The sequence below is a fragment of the Myripristis murdjan genome, chromosome 7, assembly GCF_902150065.1.
Source record: "Myripristis murdjan chromosome 7, fMyrMur1.1, whole genome shotgun sequence".
Taxonomy (NCBI): domain Eukaryota; kingdom Metazoa; phylum Chordata; class Actinopteri; order Holocentriformes; family Holocentridae; genus Myripristis; species Myripristis murdjan.
Genome location: NC_043986.1, coordinates 22,503,308 through 22,527,416, shown reverse-complemented (window position 1 = coordinate 22,527,416; position 24,109 = coordinate 22,503,308). Strand labels below are relative to the sequence as shown.

Below are 24,109 nucleotides of genomic sequence, written 5' to 3'. Positions count from 1 at the left end.
AATACAGGTAACCCTCCTTGACCGGATCATTTTAAATTGTAATCACTGCAAAATAATCACAATATGTGTGTGTATTATATGTCCGGTAGACAGAGAGCAGTGAACCATAAGCTTGTTTAACCACTAGCTATAACCATTAACACTGTCTAATGATTTGACACAATAACCACCTACATGTTGTTTCATGATTATAATGATATAACATTACATGATGTGCTTTGATGCCATTTAAGTCAGCATTTGTTCGGAGGTTAATTTCACAACACTGGATGGGATAGCTTTAAGAGAACAGAATATACACTTAATAGGCTGCTTGTGGTTAGGGTGTATTGGCGTAAACGGAATTGACGCACGACTCTCCCTCAGCGGCTCTGGTCGAGGGCACGCGAGGCGTCCCTACGTCAGACAGATGATTGGCCGTGGAGTAAAGACGAGTCGAGCCGCCCGGCCAATCACAGCGCTGTTTTATTCTAAGGGAGCGACTGAGATTGCCCGCGGGTATAATAAAGGAACGAGCGCATGGAGACTGTTCATGCATTAGTAGACAGGGCCAGTGATGTGGTGGCAAACAAAAAGGCGGGTAAAGTACACGACCTGCAGCTGGTGATCATAATGATGCAACACAACCACCAACACTGACTAAAAACAATTAAGCCTGTGAATTTGCCAGAAAATCACACCTTTCTCCGTTTGAAAGTCCTCATCTATAGATATAATTTTACTTGGTATGATGTGTGCCACACATTTTCATTATATATATTAAAAAAATGTGTAAAATGAAATAAATCTCCCCTATATTCCTAAACAGGGAATGGCAGAAGAATTTTGCATTAGACTAGTGACACTTAAACTATAGTTTGCTTCATCAGAGTATTTTCAGCACAAAAACCACCACATGAGAATTTGTTAATCTTAGATATAAGAACTGAAATCCAGATGTTCTCCATCTGGCAGTCCACTAATGGCTGATTATGTAACTCAAATATTCACTCTTCATATGCTTTGTTCTTCAAGATCAAATGAAACACTGCAGTTAACGGAAAAAAAAATGGCCAAGGGGCATATTAGAGGTAAATGACACTATTTGCAGTGGTGTGTTACTGTAGCATGTGAATAACACTGGTAAAAATAATGAAAGACATACATTTCAGAAAAAACATGATACTTTTATTGACCATATACGACAGTCTACCTGTCACACAGGTTAGCAGTCACAACAACCCAGTCTTCATTCTCTTTATTTTTGCTGTGTTGTATCTGATTTCGCATGTTGTATCTTAGAGGATATTCAATATTCAGCATATTCAAATATTTCTCTAAAATAACTAATGCTATAGTAGCTTTATTGAACATTGCATATACTCCTGATATGACACTCATAAATCAGTTTTTACAATCGATGTTTACAACTGGAGTTAATGTGTATAATAGACAAAGTAGTTTTACTGTTGTCTTAATGTTTTCTATTTTTGCACAGTTGATGTGCCATCACTGCAACTGCATGTATGGGTGGGGTGAATGAAGTGATAGTTCAAGTACAGTACAAAAGGAGATTATAATGAAAAAATTGACCTTTTCATAATAACACTAGTTGAGCCACAGAAACGGTTTGACATGTGCTCTTTAGTTCAGTGTGTGTGTGTGTGTGTGTGTGTGTGTGTGTGTGTTTTGGCATGCACAAACAAAACCTCATCACCTTAAGGATAACTTTTCAGGATAACTTGTTTTCTGTGGGAAGTTTATCTGCCAGATAGTAGATGGAAATTATGTAAAATCAGTGCCCCAGTTGTATTGCATCAGTCCTACACAGGTTCAGCTCCCTGAAGGCTCTCATTAAATGAACCAGTGCTGCACATCTGAGAGGTAGGTGCACTCACAAAGTCTTGTTTAATAGACCCCCTCTCCCAAAACAACAGATGCAACAGATGCAAACACTCACCACATGACATAATACATATTCTTTGAACCTTAACCCTTACTCTCACACAGTTGCCTCAGTTCTGCTGTTGTCAGTAGGACATCACACAGTTCATTTCATCTGACAGTTCCTCTTCAAAGCGCCTTACTGACTGACTGGCGCCCCGGGCAATCAGATCCGAGGCCGCGCTCTCCATTTCATCCATGGTCATGTGACATGCCTCGGCGATCTCTCGCTTTGCAAAGTTCACAAACTTCGGGTCCCTGGCATAGACACCGAGCCCTTCTGATATCAAAATCTGAAACAGAGCAGAGACACAAGAGTTTGATGTTTTCATCCAGTATCTCTGTTGTTCTTTCTTTCACACACAAACACAGCATACGTGTTTCCTTGATATTCATTAGCTCCAAGGATCAGAAGATTTTATCAGCAAACAGTTCCCAGAATCACTTAGCAAAATTGGAAGTGGCCCTGTTCACTGCTGAGTGGCTATTTCTGCAACACACTGAGGTTTGTCAACTTAATTTCTTTATTTCTTTGTCATGGGTAGAGTGGCAGCAAGTGGACTTGGATTTATGATGCACTTAGGAGAATGAGAAAGTATTACACACTGCTTTAAGGAGGATTTCCATCTGATCACTGGTACAAACTGCTAGGGTGTAAACGATTAAAGGCACAGTTCAACCAAAATACTATTTACCCCTAGAGAGAAATGTATTCATCCAGATTGTTTCTGTGTGATTTAGTGAGGTTTCCACTCTGTTGTGACCTTCTCTGTCTCTGGACACCTCCATACTTTGGCACTGCATGGTTTTTCTTTTGTGGAGCACAAGCCGTCCAAAATTTACTTGTGAAAAATTCAAAAGCAGCAGTCTAAGTAGTTTTGCAGTAAAATATTTCCTGCTGAAGAAAACCAAGCAAACTATATCTGTTTGCCCCCAACATTAAGGGAAATTAAGGGATACTTCATCAAAAGGTGTAGGTAATAGTGCAGGATTTTCCATTAGCATTATCAGCATAAGATATGCATAGAGTCTGAGATGTGTATAATAGCTATAATGATTATTGCTATGCTATGCAATGTAGAGATGTTGATTCAAGGCAATGTGTAATGGTTGCTCATGGTCAATGTACAGTGATTGCTATGGATTAAGGTAATAATAGTTAGAAATGAGGGTGAATGTGCTTTATAAGTATAATCAAAAGAAATGATCAAAATGTGTTGAAGGTGTAAACATGTTGAGACCAGTCTGTGTTTTACTGTGCAGGAAAAGGTCCAAAAGAGGAAATGATCCCTAATGGCCACTTGGCTGCACCCAGGCAGAGTATGAACTAATCTTAGAAAGAAAATGTGTGTGTGTTCAAATTCAGAGTTTGTGTGTAAATGTGTGTGTGTTCAAGTTTAGAGTCTTGTGTGTACTATGTGGTGTGTGGGAAGGAAAAGGGTATAAAAAGATGTGTTTTAGAGCCATTGAGGGTTTTTTCTTCAGGGTCGGACCTTTGGGGTAGGAGCTGTGGACTACCTTACCCTCTGAGGGATTTACAAAGAATCTTCATCTGGAAATTATTGACCGGAGTATGAAGAAATGACCACTTTTTCCAACCAGTTTAGGATTAAAAATTAAACTTTGGATTTCTCTCTTGTTTGCACTGTCTGGATGGGACTGAATCACTGCATGGACTTGGGGACTTTGTTCTAAGTCGTGTGGTTTTACATGTTTTCACACTCCGGCAGACAAAGAGGAACTGCTGCTGCAGAGCAGTGACTCTTTCCTCTCTCCCTTTTCTCAGATTATTAATTTAGTCATTTAATTAGAACCATTGGGATCCTGAAAACTGAGCATAACCTCAATTTGATTAATTGTTTAGATTTTCTAAAATTTAATGAATTTTTTGAATTTAGCTGTGCTGCTTTTGCATGCAATAAAATTTCATTGAATTGGATTTAAAGGATAATTGTGGACATCCCTTTTTATGATTTTTGATTACAGTAAAATAACAGGTTGTGGTGTGCATAGCACTTTAAAGGTTTTTGTAACGGTTACTCTAGCCATTGAAAATTAACAGATCCTTGTGGCTGTTTGTTCCAAGCCACTAAACTAAACCTAACAAATAACAAGTGCACAGATCAATAAGAGAAGAGCTGCCATTAACGAGCGTGACTGTTGCTTGCATTCGCCTCAGGGCTATTCTGGCGGGTGCAGCCCCAGAGGAAGCAGGGTAGACACTCGGACGTGGGTAGTTAGTAGCTAGGTGTGTCTTCTTGCCACCGGCTTAAACAGACTTCAGCAGGTCTACTAGGGGTAAACCCTTTGAGGCTTGAGGTTCGGACTCTTTAGACGGAGAGCCGGTTCAGATCACGTGTACAGGGGTAACTGGGATCTAACACGTGACCTGTTCCTGTAATAGTCTTCTATATAGTCTACTGATTCAAGTCAAACACACTGGGATCTTGATTGTTGGCTCCTATGTAACAATGACATCCCTGTTTACGTTTTTTACAGGTTTCTCAAGCAGGAATATGACCACTCACCGACTCCACCAGACTGTCTGCACTGCCTCTGTCCACAAAGCCCTGGTTGACAGGTGGCATCCTCACACTGGTGTAGGTTCTGGACTGCCCAGGGTACCAGCCTGGACGGGTTCCCACGGGGAGGCTGCTGGAGGTGTCGCTCCACAGCGGCTGGCTGGTGCCGGTGGCTTCATCCACAAGAATCATAGGAGTGTAGATGAGCTTGCCTTTGCGCGCTGTGGGAGTGATGCCCGAGGCAGTATTGTTTCTGGCTGATGTTGTGTTGGCCCAGGAGAGCGAAGACATTGAGGACACGCTGCTGGGTCTCGAGTCCAGACTGTGCTGCGTCTGAGGGACAAGAGAGACAGCGGGAGGGTGAAATGAGATGAGAAACGCACATGCATTTTGAGAGCTAAAATCCATGTGTGTGTATGTGTGTGTGTGTGTGTGTGTGTGTGTGTGTGTGTGAGGGGTGTGATTTTACCTGTAGGCGGGATCTGGTTGGAGATGTGTTGCCATGGTAGGTGCCTGGGATGGGGAGGTCATCAACACTGTGCTGTGGCTTCAGACACTGGATGTTAAAGGAAGGTTTACGACCTGAAACAATGAGCAAGTAGGTGTTAATAAATTAGCACAGATACATGATAATAACCCTGTTCAAATGCCGTTAATGCCGGTGAGGCCTGATAATGTAGTTCTGATTCATGATTTCAGGTCGATGTATTTGGGATTAGAAGAGTGTGTGTGTCCCTGCGGGAGTAATAGTTACTCTGCAAAAACCCTATACTGTTTTCTGTTGCAGCAAGTCAAAGTCAAACATCATCTTCTGTCAACTCTGGTACAGCAAGACCTGCGGTGTGTGATTCATAAATTAGATATACTAGATATATTCTGGGATAGATATATTCTGGGATCTTATAATGATACCAGATATTCGAGAGACATAAAGTTATATATTTAGGCTTTTCGGGCAGTTTATGAAAATAACTGGAGTGAAATGTACCACATTACACTAATGCTGTGCCACAGGGTACAAAAGGAGGAGAAAACAACATCTCTCACCTTTGGGTATGGCAGGAAGGAGACGTCTTCTGACAAACCGCATATCGCCGTTGTCATTTCCATTATAGCCATTGTAACCATTTACAGTGCTACCGTTTCCATTGAACTCGTTTATAGTGCTGCCATTGCCATTGCTGATGATGCTGCCGTTCTCACTGTAGCCGTTGTAGCCGTTCACATTATATCCGTTTGCCGTGTAAGGACTGGGGCTGGCGGCGACGCTTCCTCCGTTCATGCTGGTGCCATCGTAACCGTTCCCAACCAAACCATTGGCACCATGGTTACCATAGGTCATTTCCCCTAAGCTGCTCGCTGTTTCCAGGCTCTGTCCGTTGTAGCCGGTCTCAGTCGGTACAGGAGAGACAGCCTCTGGATACACATAGCTACCAATTCAAAAACAAGACTTGGATTAGACAGTTTAAAATGTATATTTGATTTACACAGGAACCTAATTGAAACTAGAATCATAACAGAAAGAAAGTGGCACACAGTGTTGTCCTTCTTGTTCATCCTTTTTTATAAAACCAGCATAAGTGCCCTGCCCATCAGGAGTAATTTGTATATTTCAGCAAGCTAAGTTATCATTATGACTGAGACTGATGACAGGTGTGACAGTCAACTGGGACACATGATATGGACAATAAATGGTAAACATCAGTTACAATGCTATTTACCAGAATTACAACATTTTATAATCGCTGAGATAGTATTTTATATATAAACTCATCCTGAGACAAATACCCAGTGTCAAATGTTGGCTTATGAAAACAGACATATTTCGAATTATGTTTTTACTTTGCATAGTTTGCATGACTCTCTCACTCATTTTCTTGTTCCTTATCTTGCTATTTGCTATTTATCTTGCAATTTTATCTCGCGATATCTTGCTGTTTTTAAATTTAAATTTGTTTCATCTTATTGACTTTTGCTTTACTGCCTCCACTCTCTGATTTGCTGGTTTTATTGTGCTGTATTTGAACTTGTTTTTAATTGCCCTTTTTATACTTTATACTATACTTTTATACTCATTTTTTTCACCTTATTGTAAAGCACTTTGAACTACATCCCCCCGTATAAAAGGTATGAAACTATGTAAGAAATTGTTATACTTATTCTTATCATTACCTGTCTGATGCTATGCTTGCAGCATCCACCTCACTGTAATAAACCTGATCAGCTGCTGCAGTTGTCGCAGGCGCCAAGGTTTCTAAAGCCAAAAACTCTCCTCCACCTCCTGTTGGTCCTGGGGAAGGAGGCGGCAGCTCCACAGAGTCCACCCTGTTTGTAGGAGTGGGGAGGAAAGGCACGTTAGAAAATAGACGATTGTAAATTATTCTCAAAACACAGACAGAGAGAGGGGGAAACACACCTGGAGGGGAAGGATTCGGACCGTGCCGGCTGCTCCGTCACCACGCTGATGCCTGACAGTTGGGAATCTGCTCTCTGGCTGGTCACTTGCTCTGTGATCACGTTCCCGTTCTGCACCTTGGGCTCGGCATGGACAAACACACTCATTTGCTCTACGAGTATGTCAATAGGCGGCATCGGGGTGCTGGCCGGTGTGGTGGCTGCGGAGGTTCCGGCGTCGCTCTCGAACGCCTCATCGCCTGTCGTCTCTCCATCTATAGCCTCCTCTTCCTCCATGTCGCAGGCCATCGCCAGACGCATCTCTGGAGCCAGGTCCTGCAGCGTCCGCAGCCCTTGCTGGGTACACACAAAGGTACATATGTAAGTGCACACACACACAAAAAGTGAATTACCGTCAAGGGAACATCCAAAAAGTAACTGTGGAGTTAAAACTGTAAACACAACGTCATTCACCTGGAGAGAAGCTGCCTTGTCCTTCTTTTTTGATTTCCTCTCCCTCTCCTTTCTCTTGCGGAACTTTTTGAAATAGTCCTGGATCAAGAAGCTGGCGTAAAATTTCCCACATGTCACCTCATCCCCTGACAACGACATAAAACAGACTGTGAGGAAAGGGAAACTGGCATTTTTAAATTTGTAGTGAGGCTGTGTGAAAGATTCAAAATACTTAATGAAACACCAAAACAGAAAGTCAATAATACAAACAAATTGTCTGGATGATGTTTTCAGTCTTCTGATGTCTGGCCTCTTGTTTTAAAGATGCACTGTGCAAAACTGCCATTTAGATGTAACTACCAAAAACATGTTTTTAGTAGTTACAGGTAGTTTGTTTAATACTTGGAATGAGGTTTCCTTTCGTGAATTCACGACCAAGTTTCACAGGCAGGTTATTTATCTCTTGTTTACCTCTAGGAGGAGGAATGACTTCATCAAGCAGCTTGGGCTTGGTGCGTTTCCAAAGCTTCTTAATGATCATCTTCAACTCCTCGTTCTGCTGGTCAATGGGGCCTGAAGGAGGACACATACAACAAATCCTTTAATGTAAACACACTGAACACCACGTAGTCCTGTGCAAATGCAATTAATTGCGTGCGTGTGAGTGTGTGAGAGGCCAAACCTTCTGTCTTAATCTTGAGCGAGGTTCGCACCAGGGCAAACAGCGTGGCGTTGAAGGTGACTGTCCCATCGGCGTGCAGCGGCACATTCATGGCAACCAACCTCTGATAGGACAGGAAGAGGAGAAAGAGTGAGAGGGGGAGGAGGGATGAGTGGCAGGGGGACATGAAGGATTCAGCCTAGACCTGGGAAACAGCTCATTACACCCGACTGGCTGAATATTTTAAGGGTTTACTGAGTAAAGCAAGTGAATATGTGATCAACACTTTGTAGCTCAAATTCTGCAAATTCATTGTCTATATCTATTAAGTAGTGATAAGGCTACTATAGTTTTTCATTTTTTAATATATCATATATGTCAATATTCACTTAGGACAGATGAACAACCAAAACAACTGACAAAGATTAAAACTAAAGACATTTTCCCCTATACTTTTAGCTTTTTTTTAGCTAGTTTGGTAAAAACACAATACAGTTTCAATTAGTTACCGTATTTTTTTTTTGTAAAGCCTTGTTTTTATTTTTATGTCAGTTAAAGAAAATGTTTTTTGACACCTAATTAATATTTAAAAGGTTTATTTGTTTAAAAGATTATTTATATAAGAGCTTTCCTAAGCCCAGGCAACTGCTAATCAGCAAAATTATCTTTTCCATGTAATGTTCTCAGCTGGACCAAATGAAAGTTTTAAATTTTACATGTTCACCTCAAATAGTTTGCAAAATGTTTAAACCTTCATCCCCAAGAGTGAAATATGAGTAAAATTCTGGAACAAAGAAAGTTCATGGATGCACTTGATTAAAGCAGCGAGTGAACAAAACCTGAGCCACATGGATGTAATTTACCTTACAAGCCACTCGATGAGGGCACAGCTTCCCAAACCCAAGAGGGGGCTGAATCCTGCGCAACATGGTGACCACATCGATGTGTTTGATTCGACCCCTGCAACAAGCCAACAAACACACGCCACTATAAAACCACAAGAGAACGAGGACATTTCGGGAGCAGTGAGGGGGAGCGAGGAGAGAGGAGCTGGGCGACAGCAGAGGAGAAGGAAACAGAGAGGAGAAGGAAACAGAGAGGAGAAGGAAACAGAGAAGAGAAGGAAACAGAAAGGAGAAGGAAACAGAGAGGAGAAGTCTTACGTGGCCTCAGGATCGTAGTCAGACCAAACCCTCTTGAACTCGTCCAGGTGGTGAGTGCCCAGCACGGTCCAGTCTCTTGTCAGGTACTCAAAATTATCCATGATGACGGCGATGAACAAGTTGATAATCTAGGTAGAGACACAAGCACAATACATCTGTCACAGCTGCATTTTGTAAGCAACAAATCACATGTAAGAAAACAGCAGATATGATAACTAGGGTTGTACCAGTTCAACAAACCTACAGTTCAGCGTGTATTGCGGTTTTTGGGTCACGATTTCGGTTTTGGTTCGGTTTGTTGTGTACATTAGGGAGAAAAAAACATCTCTAATGTTCTCTATATTTTGTCTGATTTGCCAAGATAACATTATTCTACTTAGACTATTTAAAACAAACATAAAAATACTTAAACTAGCTTTTTCCCCAAATTACAGTATCTGATTTTTTAGGTAAGTTAATTAAAAATGACTGAAAATAGTCAGAATACATGACTTTATCTGATTGAAGCAGGTAAACAGTCATCTGTCAGTGGCTCCTGTATGTTGTGCTGCACTTCTCAGCCCCCTCTCCTCTTTGCCACAGCTGATACATTACAGCTGAGAAAAGGAAGACCTCCTACATACAGCTGTCCTCCTTTTTCCTCACATCCTTCTCAGCTTCACTACTTCTGATTAAGCCCTGTTCCTCTCTCACACAGACTCAAGGATTTAGTAACCTCCATTTAACCTATTTAATATCTGGAAATAGCCTTGAGGTCACAATAATGTTACCACAACATTTTTTTTTTTTTTTCATTTTTAAATCAGGGTTTTGCTCAGTTCCACTGGCTGGATTAGGTAAATCCCAGGATGTGGGAGTGTGGTGTTAACATTTGACATGCAACCACACACACAGGCTCTCCGGGCTACTGTGGATCTAAATGTTAAACCTGTTTGCATCAGAAGAGGCAGCAACACGGGGTTGGCGGCTATGGGAACCAGAGTTAACACTTTCTCCTAATACTCTGCTCCCTACGTTTACCTGACATTGTTCCCACTGAACTTTATAGTCTCTACATGAGTTGGGCTTGATAATACTTAAATTTAATTTGACACTAGGAGGCTATGTTGAATGAAATCACAGGAGGGAAAGCTTTTTTTTTTTTTTTTTACTGGCAATACACATGATTTCTTGAATCCAGTGTTAAGAAAAAAGGGAAGAGATCCTTAATCCTCCTCACCAGGTAAGCACAGAGCATAAAGAAGCTGATGAAGTAGATGTAGGCCAAGTTGCTACCGCAGGTGAACTCCTCTCCCGGCTCAGTGTCGGACTCCGGGTCGCAGCGTCTACCCGGCAGCGCTGCCAGCATGATCTCCTGCCACTGTTCTCCTGTGGCACACCTACAGGTAAACAGGAGGAAAGCAGCTGTGAGGAGAGATTCAGCTACAGGAGGAGAAAACCAAGAGGAGATTTTGTGTTTGGGGACAACTTGGCGCGGACTCTATAAGCCAATAGCACCATCAAGTAAAATGAAAGCAGTATTTTAGGGTAAAATAGCTCCATGCACCTGAAGAGCACCAGAACAGCCATGAAGAATGTCTGGAAGTTGCAGTTCCTGTTGATGGATGTGCTTTCATCGATGGCAACTTTCCCAAACGTCTGCAAGGAGATCAAGACACTTCTTATGCAGGTGAGAGGATTATAGCGACTAGCGGTTCAGGCTGCAGTTTGTGCAGTGCAGGCAGAGTGTGTGTCTGGTGTGTGTGATGTCCTCTCTGTCACTCTTCCATCTGTATCACCTGATATCTGCACATCAATGTCAGTGTCTCTGCACATTTCACCATGAAACTTGTCATGCATTTAGTTTATCTGGTGATTATTCCTATATGATTGAATGAATGAAGGTTGCACACTTTTCTCTGTACCAACCAGGCTGTTAATTTTGTTCATGTTTCAGCAGTTTGCCTTCTTCAGGGTGTCATGACAGTAAAAATCAGTGAGTCAGTGATAAAAGAATTATAGCCATATCAAGCCACTGGACCAATAAACTCATAAAAATATATGAAAAATACTTTTCAAGATGTTGCAATGAGCAATTTAAATATTTAATGATCATTGGTCAGAAGCAGTAATGACTTAAAAGACGTGTTTTTAATAAATAAAACTGGATCATTTGGACAAAAAAAAGGAGAAGAAAAAGACTCACCTGCATGCCGATTACAGCGTAAATGAAAAAGATCATCGCGATGAGCAGGCCGACATAAGGCAAGGCCTGTGGTGGATAAAAGTGCACAGTGAGAATAATGTAACTTATGTGTGTCGTGAATGCACAGGCACTTGATTTATTGTTTTAAAGCACAGACCTGGAGGGACTTGATGAAAGTCCAGAGGAGTGTACGGATACCCTCCCCTTTGCTGAGCAGTTTGACCAACCTCAAGACTCGGAATAAACGGAAGAACGTGATGGACACTTTTCCACTTTCACCTTTACCGCCGCCCTGGACAGAAAATGAGTTGAGAGTTACGCTGATCAATAGAAAACGTGTGAGGCGTGTTCACATTGCTCACACACCTAAACATCACACAGCATTAAATGGTGCACCAGACTGAGCCAATGCAACTATGAGAATATTTTCCATAATAAACCCAACCCTAACTAGTGAGCGGCACATTTGGAGTTGCCACAGTTGTGCGTGCAGAAGCTCTCACCTCTCCGTGGCCGCCTCCTCCCTGGAGTGGTGTTGCATGGATTAAACACATCAAAAAAAAAAAAAAAAAATGCAGGATGAGAGAGATTAAAACAGACATAAATTACTGTTGATTTAATGAACTAACACATCTGTCAAAAAACACAAACTACACAATGCTTGCTCTATAATTTCTATGGAAGTAAGGGTGGGAAAAACTTTTAATTCTGAGACGTGGACTCACTCCAGTGCATCTTATGCATTAGAAATTTAGGCACACCACTTTTAAAATATGTATTATCTGTACCAGAATCCTTCAATCTTTTAGTACTGAGCTTAAAAATAAGGCCAAGTGATGAATATTCCAGTTTGGTGCTGAATCCATATAAACATTGTCACATTAACATTTTGGAAATGTGTCTGTACACTAAATACGCTGCAATTCAGCAGGAATTGTGGTGATTTCTACTAGAACTGGGCAATAAATTGATATCATACTGACTTGATTGTGATATGAGACAAAATATCATTTGGGATTGTGGATATCATAATATTGTACTACACCATAAGTGCTGTCTTTTCCTGGTTCTAAAGACTGCATTACTGTATATGGATCTAATTTTCCCGAACTTATTAGACTGTTTTTACTCTTACCATCGAAAATCTCTTCGGTGTAAATATTGTATATTATGAAAGCACCATTAGTCATTCCTAAAATATCAATATCAAGGTATTTGGTCAAAGATACTGTGATCTTTGATCTTGCCCCTATCACTGACGTCTTAATTTCAACTTTTCTGAGCGGACTGAAGGTAATACTCACACTAAACTCTGACACTGCGATATCCAACACGCTCCCCACAACGATCAAGGCATCAAATGAGTTCCAAGGATCGATGAAATAGTGCTGCAGACGCACACATGAAGAAAATATCACAGTCAACAATCAGCGTGTCAAAGGAGTTGATGAAACAGTTTTATAGTTGTTTAGAAGCACAAACATAGTATTAAAGAAAAAGTTGAACCTCACATGAGCCCGAAGAGCCAGTAATTTTACAACCATCTCTACGGTAAAGACCACAGTGAAGATCATGTTGAGGATATCCATAACAGAAGTGAAGAGTTTAGACTGCTCATAATGCTGAGGGAGACACAACAAGACAACACGTCACATCACTGCGGTGAAACCTGGTGGTTTTTCTTACTCGTGTCAGAGGATTGTGCTGAAATGGTACCTGAACAGCCAGGGTGAGGGTGTTGCCCAGAATCAGCACAAACATGACGTACTCAAACTGGCTGGAGTTGATGATCTTCCAGAATTTGAGCTGGGACGGGTTTTTGGGGATGTAAATTTTTATAGGCTGAGCTTTCAGTGCGTAGTACACACATTGTCGCTGAATAAAGCAAAGAAGAAGAAAGGGCATGTGGTTAGATTTTAAGGAGACAAATAAAATTGCAGCATTTTCAAGAACGTGAATGGTGAATGAGGATGAATTTGAACAGAAAAGAACTAACTTGATTTTTGTTCAGTTCACAGTTTTTGAACTCGGCCTCTCCTTGCTCTCGAAACGTGATGATGACAAAACCCACAAAAATGTTCATCATGAAGAAGGCAATGATGATGATGTAGATGATGAAAAAGATGGAGATTTCAACTCGGTAGTTGTAAATGGGGCCTCGGTTTATGGCGTTTGCATCCACGGCCTTGTAAAGGAGCCTTTATCCAACACAAAACACAACACGTCAGCGTGGTAAAACACATTTTCCAGGACAAACATGCACATTTAAAGTATCAAAGCCAAAGAGAAATCTATTGTGAGGATGCTGCTCACTGTGGCCAGCCTTCAAATGTTGACACGGTAAACAGGGCCAGCATGCCCATCAGCACATTGTCAAAGTTGAAGTCACTGTTTTGCCAGATCCTCTCTCTCACCACGGGATGGTTCATATCACCGTCTTTATAGACCACAAAGGTTCCCCTATAAATAAACAAGCATGCACATTTTTGTGAGGGTGGTGTTTGTGGAGCCCTGTTTAATTTAGAGAGAAATAATAAAGAAAGAAAAACCTACTTGCACTCATCAGGTGTATGTTTAGCTTCATCTGTGCAGCTATAAAATCTGCCCTGTAACATGAAACACAGAGAAAAGACCTGTTGACAACTTTCTGTTTTATATCAGTGGGTAATAATAATAATAACGATAATAAAAAAAAAAGAAGCATGGCCAGGATGTGAAATGATAAGGCTAAAAGCAGGTCCATGTACCTTGAAGAGCTGCACTCCAATACAAGCAAACATGAACTGGAGGAGCGTTGTGACAATCAGGATGTTGCCGATGGTGCGGATCGCCACAAACACACACTGCACAACGTTCTGGGAACATAAACCAAAGGCCCTTTATTAACTGTGTAAAATGTCAACGTACTACAAATCATATACAATAAATATACAGTAAAGATATATACAATATTTATAGCACAGTGGGCAGAGAAAGAAAGAAAGAAAGAAAGAAAGAAAGAAAGAAAGAAAGAAAGAGAGAAAGAAAGAAAGAAAGAAAAAGTTTACCTTGAGTCCCTTAGCTCTGTTGATGGCTCGAAGAGGCCTGAGCACTCGAAGCACACGCAGAATCTTCACCACAGAAATTGCACTTGAGCTGAGAAGCAAAGGATACAGAAAAGTTTTTTTTTTTTTTTTTTTTAAATGAGGGAAATGTGAAATAATAAAGTGAAAAACGGCACCAGGATAAAAGTGAGAAATGCAGCAACTTTGAATGGACAGTAAAAAAAAACACTTCCTTTGACTGAACACTAGAGGGCACTGCTAACAAACGTCTAAATCACAGCGTACAGCTGCACGACAGTGACTACTTTCTGTTCCTCTCTTGGAGATAAACTTGGGTTATGCCTCTGTTAGATGTGAACTCACTGGAGGAAGAAGGACATGAGGGAAACGCTGACAACCAGCAGGTCAAGAAGGTTGAAGGCATTTCTGCAGAAGGAGCCGGTGTGCAGAAACGCTCCATAGACTGTCATCTGGGGGGAGAAAATACATTTTCTAAATACATTTTTATTTATTTATTTATGCACTTTCACATTGTACTGGCTGTGTTTTAGCACTGACAGGTTTTTCATATGTGATTTGTCAGTTTCATCCACTGTAAGAATTACCTTTAGTATGATCTCCACTGTGAACACTGAGGTGAACACATAATCAGCATAACCGAGCACCTGAGGTTGAGAGAAGTCAGATGAGCATTTGATTTTGTTGAATATGAAGGTAAGAATGCACAGACTGACAGACATGATGGTTAAGTGTGATCAATGTGTATGGCATGAGTGGCTTGTTTGCAAGAGGAAATGCGATGGACGTCTTACAATGTTCCTGAATGAGTGGGATTTGATTGGATCTTCAGCTGCCAGGGAGATACTACTGAGGATGATGAAGATGAGGATGAAATTGGTGAAATAGGGGTGATGGATGAGGTTGTGGCAGGCCACTCGCAAGCTGAGCAAGGGAAGGAAATCAAAGAGAGAAGTGAATTATTTTAACATAAGACATGGGCGGGGACATGAAAGTTTAATGCCCCTTTTTGCTAAAATAGTGATAAATTATGGATTAAGGTTATAAAAATAAGCTTAGAAGGACTAGGAGAAAAACCAAAGCACACAGTAATCACAATTTGTGTCTCAGATTACCAGTTTTTCTTCCCAAGGATGAAGAATGAGCTTCCATCAGGGATCGGGACAATTTTCTCTTTGGGTCCTGAGAATTCGGGCTTTAATGGAGCAACTCCTGCAACAGAGGAAAGATCACAGTATTGAAAAGGACAGTTTACATCTTCATCAGTGCTGTGCTTGTTTCTTCTGCAGGATGTGACTTCACATGACTCACCCTCCAGCCCCTCAATGGCCCTCAGCTCCTCATTCTCCTGCCAGTCGTCTTCATCATTCTACACACAGGAAGGGCAGAGAACAAAAGGCAATCAGCTGATGTGTTTTCAGGAGGTTTCTCTTTTTTGATAAACAACCAGTACAATGCAAAAAGAGGTAAACATCGTCTACCCCTGCATCTTCATCCTCTTTCTCCTCATCATCGTCCCACTCCTCTTCCTCTTCCTTTTTCTCCCTGCAGAAACAAATGCCAGGCGACTGCTGAAAAAACTGTGGGGTGGATTCACTTCCACTTCAAACAACCTCACTGATCAGTGTTTGGCATTAGAAAAAAAAAAAAAAAAGATGAGCCTCTTACAAATTTGTTTACCATCTCCTTTCCTTTCCTCAAACTTACTCGACTTTTTTCTTTCCGCCTCCTCCTGCCAAGTTGTCCACAGCGATAGCCAAGAAGACGTTTAGCAGGATGTCTGATTGAAAGATTAAGGAAAGACTTTTGCTCCATGGAAGGTAGAGGCTTTAAACGGATGGATTACAATAAGATCACAAAGTAAGAGTGATAGACTTGAGAAGAGACACTGGTGCTGATTTGAAGTTGAAAGGATACAGTTACCGCAGACAAACAGGATGACAAAGTAGATGCACACCACCATGTTTGGGAAGACCGGGCCTCCGTAGGCCATGATGCCGTCATACATCACAGCGTTCCAGTCTTCTCCAGTGAGGATCTGCACAGACAGAGACGTAGAAACAGATTGTTATTACTAATAATCACTGATCGATGCAATGACAAAGCACAGCAGTGTTGTGGGTGCGGGTAGAGGTGTAAATGACCTGGAAACATGTGAGCAGAGCCTGTGGGAAGGAGTCAAAAGTACTCCTCTTCATCTGAGTCTCATCAAAGTTGAATTTGCCTCCAAACAACTGCATGCCCAGCAGAGCGAATATGATGAGGAAGAGGAAGAGCAGGAGCAGAAGGGAGCAGATAGCTTTCATCGAGTTGAGCAGGGAGTTGACCAGGTCAGACAAGGCAGCCCAGTGCCTGGAAATGACAGTCAGTGGGGCTTTTCAGTAAAGAGCATGGACACAGAATGAATAAATGTACATAAAATGGATCACGAGAATAGAAAGGGTCAAAAACTGCAGACAGATCTAAAATCTATTCACATGTTTTGACAGAATGTGTCCCCTTCCTTTGTGAAGTCAACTAGCATGAGACGTTTGACATCTCAGCATTGCTCCAAATGTTTTCACTAAACTGAATTTCCACTCGTCTTTCTTGAGCTGTGATATCAGTTACCGGGTCATCTTGAATATCCTGAGCAGGCGGATGCAGCGCAGCACAGAGATGCCGATGGGCGGGATGACTTCCAGCTCGACCAGCAGCGTCTCCAGGATGCCGCCGCACACCACAAAGCAATCGAAACGGTTGAACAATGCCATGAAGTAGATCTGCAGCCCAAAGGCGTACATCTTCATTGACATCTCCAGAGTAAACAACAGCAACAGGATCTTATTGGCTCGCTCTGAGAGACAAACACAGAGGAAGAGGAAGATTACTGTTATTTTCTTTGGTGTTTCTTTGAATCAGCGTAAATTTGTTTGGTTGGTTGGGGGGGTCAGACAACAAATCTAAGAAACTGTTAACATGAAGAAAGTGTGCATCCTGACCCTGCATTTCTGTGAGCCACTTGGGCTGTCCGTAGTGCTCTGAGGCACTGGCCACCGTGTTGAGGAACACCAGCAGGAGCACCAACCAGTAGAAGTTTGTGGTCTTGACCGCCACACGGCAATTTTTCCTAAATGTGTGGTTCAGCTGGCACAACTGGTCACTAAAGAGAGACAGAGCAATTGTGTTTTGAATGAAAACAAGCAGAGAAAGGGGGGCTACTTAACTTTTTGTCAACGTTCACTCTCTCCATATCAAACCACTGAAAACCTTACCAGAAACTATTGGCCATCATCTTCGCCCTGACAACAGGAGAGAGAAAATGAAACAGTCATGAAGTGGTGTTGTCCAACCCTGCGTGCCACTGAAATATTGAAGCCATGTTGGTATTTTACTACGGCCTTACATGAGCGAAGCACAGCAGCCGTTGTCATCATCGAGATATGCTATGTCGTCATCAGAGTCTGATTCCGCTGCACACATAAATCATAAATCCTGGATGTCAGAGCAGATTTCAACAGCACGCACCACAGTTCAACAGATATTGGACAGCTGTCATACCTCCATCCTCACTGTGTTTGTACCAGCCAAACTTCTTCATCATCTTTTTCTTAGCAATCGCAGCACCTTTGGAGACAAAACCAGAGGTGGATTACATATGTCAGTCTGCAAGAGCACAGTGTTGTTTTCAGGGTGTTTTGAATATATATATGTGTGTGTGTGCACGTGTTAAACTCACGTTTGTTTCCTTCTTCATCCACATCCTCAGCCTCTATGAGCCAGTCCATGTAGCCTATCATGTCCTCCTCCATCTGCTTGCTCTCCTGGGCCTTCTGTAGCTCGCCACGTGCAACGGCCTTCTCTCTTTCCTTGGAGAACTCTCTGTGCACGAACAAACACACAGACACAAACATAAAATACACAGGAAACCATGGGAAACATGCCATCTGTCAATACACAAAAACAAAGTATATAGAAAATGAAATAGAGCAAATATGGGCCTGCAGAGCAACAGCCACTAACATATCTTTATCCTTGCTGTCACCTACCCGCTCAACACACCCAATACGAGGTTGATAATGAAAAATGATCCAAAGATGACCAGGGAAACAAAGTAAATCCAGGGAATCTCAAAGCCAATGGCATCATTCATCTGCACAGAAACAGAGAGAGATACCAGACAAGTATTTTTAACGAAGGAGTGACAAAGGTTAGGAGTGTGGAAATTGTGAATGATGCAGGAATGTCATTTGTCTCAGTACCCAGTAGAGCACGTCTGTCCAGCCTTCCATGGTGATACACTGGAAAACAGTCAGCATGGCAAAGAAAATATTGTCAAAGTTTGTGATCCCGCCGTTGGGCCCTTCCCATTTTCCCCTGCACTCTGTCCCATTGATCACACAGAAGCGTCCGTTTCCAGCAAATGCACACGGTGTGGGGTCATCGTCCACCATAAGCTCTAATGGAGGAAACAGTGGAAGACAGACAGTCAAACATTTTACTCCTTAACGAAACTGAAGAATGTATTTCACAAAATAACTGAAATAAATATAAATGTTATTAACCGAACATTGTCATTCAACACAAGATGATTCAGTATCTCATAAATACATAGGACCCAGTCTGTTTTTCATTTAGACAACTGAGGAATTAATATCTTTCAATAAGTAGCATATTTTTAAAATTTCATGTCAGTAATCAGCTTGAAGGATGGGTGTCATTATATTCTAATTGCGGCTCTCCCATTTCACCACAAAACTCGGTTGTTTCCAGAGCAAACCTGTTCTGGCGCAGAGATATAAGCAAAACATAAAATATCCAGACTATTCATACTACATAATTGTATGGGATTCATTATGTCTTCATGTATGATAAGCTTATTGGTATTTTCTTTTATCACAGACATGTGTATTGAAAGATGTTATTTTTCAGATATGAAAAATAAGATCTTGTGTCTATGATAAAAGAAAATACCGATAAGCTATTCAAACTACAGGTAGGTTTTTGACAGCAGAGACCTGAGCCCATGTAGAAGCATGTCTTGTGCATCCTGCCGATGAAAAGCTCCAAGCCAATGATGGCGTAGATGATAATGACGAACATGACCAGCATACCGATGTGGAGCAGGGGGACCATGGCTTTCATGATGGAGTTCAACACAATTTGCAAGCCTGGCAAAGCAAATGCACACTTTGAATGGTCCATGTAGCACATGATACACACTGGTATAGACAAGTACACATATCCAGAAAATACATTTGTGATAAACGCACTTGGTACACCAGACACCAGCCTGAGCGGCCTTAGCACTCTGAATGCTCGAAGAGCTTTGACATCCAGGCCTCCAGGTTTTCCTGCAGCGTGGTGGGCCTCTCCTGGCTTATGGTCTGTCATCCCCTCTGCTATCACACTGAACAACCTGCACACGCACACACACACACAAATAATGGCTGTTAACACTTCTCTGCTTACAAAACACTTGTAAATTCACATTGTGAGGCCATGAAGATCCAGATATACCCGACAATGACGATAATGAAATCAAGTAAGTTCCAGCCGCTGCGTATGTAGGCGCTGGGATGCATGACCAAGCCATAGGCCAGAATTTTGGTGAAGGTCTCGATGGTGAAGATGACGAGGAAGACGTACTCCACTTGTTCCTAGGAACAAAAGGACATGGAGGGATGGTCAAGAACAACTGGATGTCTTTTCTTGTGTGAGTTGGTGAATAAATGTGCAATACCCTGGTAGTATTTTTTTTTTTTTAATTGTAGTAATGATCAAGGTGAAATAAAGGCCCCTTAGTGACCATGTTGAAATAAGTAGCAGGTTTTTTTTCTCACACCAATGAAAAGATCTCTTGCACCACATGCTGATCAGAGTGGCTTTCTAACCTCTTAACCTACTGCCTAACACGTGCTTAAGCCTGTCACTGGATCCCTTTTCAGCAACCTTCAGCCTCATACTTACAGTAATCACTGCTACTACTGTCACTAGGCCTTTACCTCGGGCTGACACGTTAGTCAGGCATAATGTGGTGTGATGTAATGTGACTGGGAGTCACAACGCTAGGTAATATTCACAAAGGACTGACTCAAAAATTTATGATGACATTGTGATATGTGATATTAATTAATCAATTATGTCAGTTTATAAGAGGTGGACAAAGGAAATTTTGAATTAAGGACTAATGTAACACCTGCATTAATATGTGAATATAACAACCATTAAGATCATTTCCAAGCCCAGTGTAAATTATGGTGGAAGGAAGCGTTACGGCAGGTTTCACCCTCAGTTTTACCTCCCAGGTGCAATCCAATAAAGGGATCCACCAGCCATCTATGCCACAACAAGGACAAGCCTCTGTAGTCTGTGTACGTATTTGTGTGTTATGGTGGCATTTGTCCAGTTGGACTCTCCTGTGGACTGAAATGTCTAAAGATATGTATATCAGTGTTGTTCGATGAAAACCCAGTATCTGCAAAATGCCAACTTGTCAGTCATTCAGAAGAGCAGCCCTGCTGTTAGCACTATGCCTTGTTGTTCATCACTATGCATGTGAGTTTATACTATTTACTTTGAAAAGATTTCATAAACCCATAAACCCAAAGTAGACTTTTCAACCAGCAGAAGAGCAATCAATCCTTCAGCTGAACATAAAACAAGAAAATCACCAGTACTTTTTCACCAAGACAACAACACCAACTAAGATTTGGAAATATGATAATGTCATACGATTGAATGATGATTGTGAGAAAAAGAAAGACAGGGGATGGGGAGTGAAAGAAAGAGGCAGAGAAAGAGAGAGAGAGAGAAAGAGAGAGAGAGAGAGAGAGAGAGAGAGAGAGAGAGAGAGAGAGAGAGAGAGAGAGAGAGAGAGAGAGAGAAAGGGGGGGCAAAGCAGATGGTTGGTGTTTAAGCATCATTATCCCTGACAGGGTCACCTAACGAAGGTCGCACCACAACTTTTCCCCCTCTAATACCTCTAATACTAACAGAACACCATCATGTTCTCACTGATTGTTGCTGCCCTCAGGTTTATTTACCTGTTGGTCTATCTATCTGTCTATGTATGTATGTGTGTGTGTATGCATGTATGTATGTATGTTCATTTGTACGTATGTATGTATGTATGTATGTATCTATCTGTCTATCTATCTATCTATCTATCTATCTATCTATCATACAAAAACCTCAGGTGTCATCACTGTTTATTAATGTAGAGATTAAGACAGGCTATTAGTTGCCAGCATGTCATATTACATTATTCACTTCATGTTTTTACCCTGACCCATCTCTTTTTAATAAAACCTATATTTTATGACATTCATTTTTAACTCAAACTTTAACCCCTTTTGAACCATCTTTCATCATAATTTCTCTCTCTCAAGCTGCATATTCCTGTTGAAAACTCACCAGGTTGTGATTGGTAGGGTTGGAGTCATCATCTGGATAAGGTTTTGTAACCCCCATGGCCACACAGTTTGCAAAAATGGCAAGCAGAATGAATATATCAAAAGGCCTGCAGGACTGCAGTTAAGGGTACAACCAGCCACATTAATGCACCACTTTCACATAGAAGCATGCAATAACATACCACAGTTAGGATAATAGGATAATAGATACTGCTGCACAGGCCTTGTTCTCTAGTCTGAGAGGATAAACTCGGGGAGAGGTTACACGATGCCATTAGCAACCTGGAACAATTCTAAGAAATAATTTGTCTCAAGTGCAGATATCCTCCTTATTTCAAAATGAATACTGAACATTTATGGTGTCTTCTAATGTGCAATCTGTGTCTCTTTGGTCCATTATGAATTTTAATTATATGTCTATATTGTGCAGCATTGCCAAGTTAACCCAAAGGCAAAGTTTCCGCTCATAATGTTGTATTGTATTGTATTGCATTGTATTCTAATTCTTACCCACCAACACAGCTCAGCCCAATACATTCCCATACACACGACATGTAAGCCTGTATGTGGAACAGACATGTGCCCCGCCAAAACAAACACACACACACACCCAGACCACAGACTCAAGAGGCACAGAAGGATATTTCCACTCCACTAAGGCCAGTGCTGCCATGCGGATGGGGTTGCTCAGGGTGAGGCAGCAGAGGGCTCGGGGGGCCCGGAGGGCAGACTTGTTCGCCTGCATGGCCTTCTTGGCCCCCCCTCCTCTTTTTCTGGACGAGCCAGTTGAGCCGAGGGTGTCTGATTTTCCAGCATCCCCAGGGGGGGACTCTGCTGTAGAACGAGAGGAGGCACAGCCATGATTATGTAATTCTGTACTTTCAGCACTTAAGAGCAGACTGCACTTGAAAACTGAAATGCACATGGACATTACAATGCCACTCTGAATTTATTTTATTTTGAGCAAGAAAATATATAATACAAATATGTTAAATATAGATATCTGATAGTTCAGTAAAGAAAAGGTCTGATATGGTCATAGATATTTTTGTACTGTGTAACTTCAATATAATGGGGTAAAAATGTAAATAAATAAATAAGTAATATACAGATAAATAATTAAAACTGTATTTGATAAAATAAAACAAATGCCCTGATGGGTCAGTTCTGGTGAGATGGGAATGCTGCTAACTAGAGGCCTCATGTTATTCAGTCTCAGTTCATGCTATGTAAAGGCACATTTTGTTATTCCAAATATCAGCCCCCACATGATATAGGACATAAATAGCATTTGGCATGAGGCCATAGCAGGAGACAGAAATTTTGTCCGGCAGGCCTCATATTATAAGACCAGATGTGACCTACTTCTTTATTGGAGGCAGTATGGCACTTAGCCCAGCACTATCCCCAAACAGACCCATGAACACCTGTTGAGCAAGGCCTTGTGCTCCACAAAAGCCTGAAGGTATTTTCTTTACCTGACCCATGTGAAACTACAAAGATACAGCCAAGGTAATATGGGCTGTGAAATTCTTGCGAAAGGCTCACGCTTTATTTATAACGAACATACTTTACTTTTAGGTCTGACTGTGCTTGAGGAATCATGTCACCATCACTGAATATCTTTAGCCAATTATGTCTCAGGAAAAAAATATTGATTTCCCATAAATGCCGATTACTCATCCTTCCGTGTACTTTCTAAATATACGATATGCACATTACAGTGAGTGCATATATTTTATTAAGAAAAGCCCCGGAATGCACAGTATTTCAGTATGAAAACACATCGTAATGAGTGCTTACCTTTTTTAATTTGTTCCATGTCTGCTGTTTAATACCACGACTTCACCTCAGTAACTCAGTTAGCCCACCATCAACTCCTCAGGGGATCCGCGGTGTGGGACGGACCACAAATCTAATGTTAGACAAAATTTCTGTAGCTTGTCATTTCATCGTCCACATGCCGCACGCCGGTCCATATGAGCGGCCATGGGCCATTCTCCTCACCTACAGTGCTGTGTCCTATAAATCTAATTAAAGCCGCTTTCTGGTAATTTCTCCTGCGTGTAAATGAAAACTGCACCTGTCTCACCTGTTTAGGCCCAAAAGCGTTGAACAATATGAACACAGATTCGTCCCCATAACCGTGGTGGGTAGCTCTCAGGATTAAACAGGTTGAGCCGTTTAAAAGGATGACAGTGGAAATCTGTCCAGGGGAAGGTGGAGGGAAACTTCAGGGAAAACCTCTATCTTTGGTTGTTGGGGCTTTTGGGTGAGAATGAATTGAGGCGTGACCGGGACAGCAGTGAGGAAAGCGGAGAGAAAGTTTCGGCACAAACACAAAACTGTTCA

At 41.6% G+C, this 24,109-nt stretch overlaps 1 protein-coding gene across 3 annotated transcripts; it reads right to left on the bottom strand.

The window, feature by feature from the left end:
• Window positions 1-1,145: 1,145 nt before the first annotated feature.
• LOC115361500 (voltage-dependent L-type calcium channel subunit alpha-1D-like) lies at window positions 1,146-24,099 on the bottom strand. 3 transcript variants are annotated; one of them, XM_030054884.1, is made up of 48 exons: window positions 23,850-24,098; window positions 23,561-23,672; window positions 22,402-22,591; window positions 21,759-21,864; window positions 19,863-20,002; window positions 19,616-19,761; window positions 19,361-19,513; window positions 18,605-18,801; window positions 18,392-18,495; window positions 18,082-18,224; window positions 17,904-17,969; window positions 17,749-17,815; window positions 17,618-17,644; window positions 17,345-17,505; window positions 16,974-17,199; window positions 16,508-16,715; window positions 16,281-16,401; window positions 16,071-16,143; window positions 15,845-15,908; window positions 15,675-15,732; window positions 15,479-15,575; window positions 15,158-15,287; window positions 14,951-15,010; window positions 14,709-14,815; window positions 14,349-14,436; window positions 14,049-14,156; window positions 13,855-13,907; window positions 13,615-13,761; window positions 13,298-13,499; window positions 13,018-13,176; window positions 12,813-12,923; window positions 12,606-12,689; window positions 11,805-11,825; window positions 11,459-11,593; window positions 11,302-11,367; window positions 10,663-10,754; window positions 10,336-10,495; window positions 9,117-9,244; window positions 8,817-8,913; window positions 7,975-8,077; window positions 7,764-7,865; window positions 7,314-7,438; window positions 6,862-7,196; window positions 6,618-6,770; window positions 5,493-5,875; window positions 4,915-5,027; window positions 4,452-4,778; window positions 1,146-2,216 (listed from the first exon to the last, which is right to left on the bottom strand). In XM_030054884.1, the coding sequence occupies exons 2-48, from the start codon at window positions 23,577-23,579 to the stop codon at window positions 2,010-2,012; spliced, it is 6,162 nt and encodes a 2,053-aa protein (XP_029910744.1). In that variant the 5' UTR covers window positions 23,580-23,672; window positions 23,850-24,098; the 3' UTR covers window positions 1,146-2,009. The 3 variants fall into 3 exon arrangements, with proteins under 3 accessions (XP_029910744.1, XP_029910745.1, XP_029910743.1); XM_030054885.1 differs by having other exon boundaries at window positions 17,749-17,812; window positions 23,561-24,099; XM_030054883.1 differs by having other exon boundaries at window positions 23,561-24,098.
• Window positions 24,100-24,109: the final 10 nt, after the last annotated feature.

Bases quoted from the DNA above. Each gene is read 5' to 3' on its own strand.
- LOC115361500 (XM_030054883.1), bottom strand. The intron at 18,225-18,391 runs GTAGGTGACAGC...GTTCGTGCACAG, and splicing joins GTATTGGGTGTGTTGAGCGG to AGAGTTCTCCAAGGAAAGAG. The intron at 14,816-14,950 runs GTAATTCTTACA...TTCTCCCCCCAG, and splicing joins CAGTGGAGATCATACTAAAG to ATGACAGTCTATGGAGCGTT.